Here is a 6,433-nt window from a genome sequence, read left to right on the forward strand (position 1 = left end):
TATTCAAGATATCAATAAACATCTTGATAGTGAACGTAAAATATAATTATGTATAGAAAGGATAGAAAAATACCGTGTCTTCAACAGGTAAGTCTGTCTCCAACTGGAAAAATTCATTTATCACTACATTATCAACATGGTCCAAGAATTCCATCTTTTTGAGTGCTTCAGAAGGAGAACAGGTGTTTCCTTGCGGAATCTTTGATACATATCCCGGATTTGTAACATTGTTCTGTAAACGTTCATGGGGTGACCGCTGCTTGTACCACACCCCGTGCATTTTTTCTGTAAAATAACAGCCGTTGAAATGACTAAGTTTTATGAAATTGAGTGTTGTTCTTTGCAAAGCTAGCTATGTTCCTGCAGTCACCTTCCTATTCAAAGAGCAGTAAAGAACGATGCAGACTTGTTCCTATAGCTGAAAGGCAGAATTAGTTTTCAACTTGGTTCTCCCTTATTTAAAATGCAATATAGGTTTGTGATCCTATATAAAACTAGTTTTCTGTACTTCTTTTCAAAAAGCAGCCTATAGTTTCCGATATTTGTATTCCTCTGCGAAACTTCCCCAGCAGGACTGTATGTCTTTGAATTGCAGACTGGCACACTTCTTCAGGCTTTCTTTTATCTGAATGTTTACAATCAAAACTGCAGCTCTACATAGCAGTGTTTGGCTACGGGCTAATGGCCTCTGTGGGTATACAATCTGTAGACAATGGTGGGTGTAGATGTTTTTGCACACACCATTTGACTCTGTTTAAACTATCGCTTGTATTGAAATTTGAAACATATGACTGAGCATTGGGCGTGTCCGATTTGCCAGCAGGAAACATAAATTAACTTCTACAGAGTGACACGTATAATCCTGGCAGTATCTGCAAAAAGAAAATCATAATTAATAGGCCTATATATTTAAAAACAAAACTAAATAATAATTTAATAATAATAATTTATAAACAATATTCTATTTTCCTATTTTAAACATTTTTGATGTTTTTCATGCATTATTACTTGTTTGCACTATATGTATAGTGCAAAAAGAAAATGACTCTAGGCCTATATATTCTAAACAAAAATAAAAAAATAATAATTTATAAACAATATTCTATTCTCCTATTTTCAACATTTTTGATGATTTTCATTCATTATTATAAAAATCAAAAAAATATTTTAATTCTTTAAAGGTTTTATTTATTTTTTTACCCTACTGTCAAGATAATACAGTACTAGTAATAATAATTAATAATATAATAATAATAATAATGATGATAATAATACTAAACAGCAATGCAGTAAAAACATGAAGATAGTGCATTTTAAGTTTACTTTACTTTCGCATCCAATAGCGTGTACAGTAACTCGCTAATTACAGGATAGCACTTGTGCTCTTTATTTATTATTGTTAAGACAATAATTACAATAATAACACTATCAAATACGAATGCTGTAAAACATGCAGATAATTTATTTCAACTTTAATTTACTAATTTTTCATCCAATAGCAAGTAACTCGATAACTGCAGGATGGGACGATGCTTTGTAAATTAACTCCCTTTATCGAGGCTTACGGGGTGGAGTTGTTTTTAGTCCTGCTGAATATATAAATTGAACCCAGGACCCTGGGATTAGAAGGCAAGCACCTTAACCACCAAGCAATACAGCTCCACTCCACTTTTGGGGAAAAAATTACTGCATTCGAAAAAAAAAAACTCCTCTATATTCTGTGTACCAAAGTAATATTTATGCACACGTATACAGTTGATATGTTGGTGTACACGTGTAGTATAATAGCACAAAAGAACAAAACAGATACTGTATATACAGTAAAGGGTGTTTCTAATACTACGCATCTTTGTGTTTTGTTTTCTGTTCACAGTTCGTAGGATACGCTCACCAAAGCATAACTGAACATCACTACTTTAATCCCTGCATAAAAAATAAATAAATAATAGTTCAGCTTTAGGAATACAAATGTCTCCAGGTTTTTATGTCTGCAAAATTATATTATAAATGGATAGAAATAAATCTATTGACTATTGTAGAGTATTGTAGATTTATATAGGTCTGATGGATACAATAGGTGAAGGTTGCTCACCTTTTAGAAGCAGGTACACAAAAAAGATTATGTCAATATTTGGTTCAACAGGTAGTGAAAGAGCAATAGCAATTTCTAATGCTACAGGGGTAATGTCATTTGTTAACAACTCAATGCCTGTGCATAAAAGATTAACTATACCAGGAGCATGCACTAAACAAGAAAAGTAAAATAGAAAATTTACAATGTATAAAACACACCCTTTCTCAAGGTACATCAGCCATAAAGTTGCCTAGATTTTTATTTTCATGTAACAATAATGTAGAGACCTACTGTGAAACCTAACTAGCAATATTAAAGGAAGATGAACATGTCGGAAGGCAGGTAACTCACTGAAGAATTGCAGTACAACTACAGTAGTATAGGCAAGATGTTTTCTAACTTTTAAGAAAATTTTTAATAAGCTTGATTTTACAAAGTGATATGATACTTACTGAATAAATGATAGAGATGTGTTTATCATGATAGTAAAGTAAGTATGCAAACCTCAAAAAAACTAGTACCAACTTATCTACCAATTTTTAGTTAACTGAGAGGCAAATCCTGTGTGTTTTGGGGAAGATTTACATAACTCTAGTCTTTATAACACACTAAATAGTCACCACGTCAATGGTTGCCGGATGTCTGTAACTATAGTGAGGTCACGAAAGGAGCGTTCACGCTGGGCCCTGTTCCTACCAATCCTTTCAGCACTAGACACAAGAATCTTCATGTTGAGTTTTTAGACCTAAATCGACAAGGTTCTACCAAGTATGAACTTGTGAATAAGACACGATAAGAAGTTTGTAAGTAGATGGTTGCAACTACTGTACCAGCAGTACCAGTCTTGCCAATGGTTTTACAAAAGGATTATGAATTATTGGTTTTCTGAATACAATTAATTATATAAAAATATAAAATGGGTCATTTATTTTTAGAGAATACATCGTCGGTAAGTAGACAGTTGGTACGTGACTATCGGCAGAGCGCGATATCATGGCACCGCTATCATTTCTGCCAGCAACTAGACTGTCTGCACAGCCCTCTACTGTTTTGGCTGTAGAAGTCGTATTTATTTTTTCCATATGACCTGAAAATTCTGGTGACGTAGTCCACATTTCCCTCTTTTGACCTCATCATCAAACCAAATTTTTCCAACTTCCCGAAGTGAGTGAATTTATTGCCGAAAGTTTTAGTTGCCAAAAAAAGCAATTATTTCTGAGAAGATAAGTTTATATTCCTGAAACCAGTTCATTTTGATAATTGATATATTTATCCACAACTGGGTATAATATTTAGTTAATTTGACCACTGAAACCTAGTTTTTGACTGAAAATAAAAACGTCTTGTGAATGGAATTCCCCAAATCTATCTGTGCGGTGCAGGCTGACATACACTTTTTTTTTTTATAAGAACACATTTTATAAGAACACTGAGGCTGAAATTGTTTAAAAATTAAGAACAAATTTGGAATAAATTGAGGCTGAGGTAAAATGGTAAAATGAGGTTTTTGAAAAAAAAAATTTTATATCTGTACCTTATGTGCAATAATAGGTGTGACTAAGTAATACCCCCTATACTCAGGTGTACTGTCATTTGGGCCATTTTTACCAGGCCTTTTTTCTGGGGCAATTTTTCCAGGGCATTTTTTCAGGGCTCATTTTTGCTGTACAATAATAATTTTCTATGTTTGAAAAGTGTGTAAAATAAGAACAAATTAAGAACATTTTGAGCTTGAAATCGGCCAAAAAATAAGAACACTGAGCCTGGGCAAAATTTTACTGGTTCTTATAAAAAAAAAGAAGTGTAATGCATGTCTGGTCTTACTGCAATCACATATCGTGACACACATGTACCCAGTCATGATATTATGTTTTGTTGTGTTAATTGAATCCAAGTTTATATATTGCTTTGAAAGCAATTTAATTGTGTTAATTGATATATTTATTCATATCTAGTTTTGGTATTATGTTAAGTTGAGAACCAAAATCTTCTATTTGAGTCTCTTTGAACATAATGTCTTTATACATTGAGGTATAAATGTCTATATAAAATGGTAATTCATTGATTAAATTATTATTTAATAAATGATTGAAGTTTAATTGTCCTTGTTGTATGCTTTCAAATGCTTTTTATTTTATTGAAATGTCTAAAAACAAAGACGTTAAAGCAGTTTTTGATCATTTTTCAAGAAAAAGGTCACATACTTTTCTATTGACTTGTTTACATTGGTTTTGAAGGACCGAAATTAGGCATAATTAATAATTATTTAAATTTTGTAAATGATCTTGGTATCAATGTAATGCTAAATTAACGCTCTTCAAATGTTACTACTGGGTAGTACTAAAGTGCGAGGCAGCGAGGCAAAACAATGATTCATGCGAGGCATCGTTTTACCATTCCCAAAAGTGCGAGGCATAACAACGATTCATGCAAGGCATCGTTTTACATCGAAATATGTGCAGAGAACAACAAAAATCCGATGTAAAAGTAATATTACGTACTATTTAATAATTATGCTTGATAGTCATTGTCAAATTTGCTACTTAATTTGATTTGCTACCACAGTGGACCAGGGCCGGCGGAACGTTTTTCAAAGTGGGGGGGGGGGCCACTTATAAGCAGGCAAGTAACAGGCTGTCCCTGGGGGCGGAAAAGGTAATAATTTTCCCGGTTAGTAATTTATGACTTGGTGTTTTCCATATAGAAAACAATACGACATAGGGCTTATTTTATTATTAATATAGGCCACACACGTGTGTTTCAAACTAAATATAAGCATTTTCATGTGGTTTTATTTATTACAATCATAGGCCTATTCTTTCACCATCATTAAACATTGAGGACCTTCTTTTAGGTAAAACGATCTATCTTAAATTTTCATTCTCAAGTTATTATGTTTTTAAGTAACTTAGAAGGCAAAGAAGGGCAAGCACAAGCTTTAACCCTAACAAATGCAAAAAAAATTGTTTTTTTTAATTCTAATGTCATCGGAATTGATCAAAACTCCCTAAATGTGCAATTTTTAGAGGAAATTGGTCTACCTCAACAAGAAATGCTCTTATGTTATATATGGCCACACTCGTTTTTTTAAACTGAATGTAAGCATTTTCCTTATGGCTTTATTTATTACAAACATATTCTATCAATATCATTACACATTGAGGCCCTTCTTTTAGGTAAAACGTTCTATCTTAAATTTTCTTTCTTGAGTTTTGGACTATGTGTTATAACTCAGAAGGCAAAGGAGAGCAAGCACAAGCTTTAATAATAAAAAATGCGCGCGAAGCGCGCGAAAAATTTTTGTTTTTTTAATTCTAATTTTGTCGGAATTGATCAAAACTCCCTAAAATGTGCAATTTTTAGAAGAAATTGGCCTACCTCAACAAAATATGCGATTTAAAATTTGAGATTTTTAGGCACTTTCCCGGGTGAAAAGGGCATTCAATGGGGAAAGATTTTCCACAGATGGATATTTTCCCCTTGTCTCCCGGTGCTTACTCCACTGCGGAGAATACCTGGCGGCTTAGATCAAATGCGCTATGGACACTTTTTGAAGTGGAGAAGGGGTTGCACGCCTGGGTATTGTGATATCTGTTCATTATATCTTCCTTTTTATTCTTGTCTTTATTTTTATCTTTCCTTTTTCTTTTCCCTTTCTTTTCTTTCCCCTTCTTTCTCTTTCCCTCCCTCCCTTTCTTTTCTCTTTTTACCCAGTCCGGTACGACGGCTTGGTCAGCCCGGTAAAAACCGTCAGGGGGGACATTCTGCCCCCTGCCCCCCTCACCTTTTACGCCACTGCTTATAAGATGAATGGGAATATGAATCATGCAGATCTGGAATCAAATCTAGGTGGTGGGGTCAACATTCCTCCCCCGGGAAAATTTTGATTTCTAGATGGCGGGAAATGACCTTTCTCGACTTTCGAGCTAGGTGTCTAATGACCTTGTTCTTCAAAGTTCAAGGTTTTCCCCCTCATGAAAACGGTAAAGTAAATTTTCTCATTACAGTAATAAGGCCTGTTATGTGTGTATACATACATTTAACAAAAATTGAGTAGTTGCATACGATTTTTTCCATGAGATGAATCCCAAAAAGAAAGGAGGGTCCGGGGGTTCTTCCCCAGGACAATTTTGATTCCTAGAAGGCAGGAAATGAGCTTTCCCGAATTCTGAGTTGTCTTTTAAATTAAAGTAATTAAAAAATACATCAAAAGTCGGGAAATCTCATTGTCCACCATTTAGAAATCAACATTTTCCAGGGAAGAACTTGAACCTCCCTTTCTCTGGGTTCATTGATTCATTATAATAATTTTCAAGAGGGGAACACCTTGAATTTTGAAGAACTTAAAAGTAATTAAGT

The 6,433-nt window shown here is 33.8% G+C and overlaps 1 protein-coding gene across 1 annotated transcript in view; it reads right to left on the reverse strand.

Annotated features, from left to right (window-relative positions):
• The window catches only part of LOC117115023 (krev interaction trapped protein 1-like), an 18,857-nt gene that overhangs the window by 10,614 nt on the left and 1,810 nt on the right, over positions 1-6,433 (reverse strand). The window contains exon 2 of the mRNA XM_033258666.1: positions 74-872. Within this exon, the coding sequence (XP_033114557.1) occupies positions 74-280 (207 nt within the window). The 5' untranslated portion in view covers positions 281-872. The remainder of the gene's footprint in view (positions 1-73; positions 873-6,433) is intronic.

The sequence above is a fragment of the Anneissia japonica genome, unplaced genomic scaffold (assembly GCF_011630105.1).
Source record: "Anneissia japonica isolate Jap-2015-1 unplaced genomic scaffold, ASM1163010v1 scaffold199_len4679917_cov187, whole genome shotgun sequence".
In the NCBI taxonomy this organism is placed as follows: domain Eukaryota; kingdom Metazoa; phylum Echinodermata; class Crinoidea; order Comatulida; family Comatulidae; genus Anneissia; species Anneissia japonica.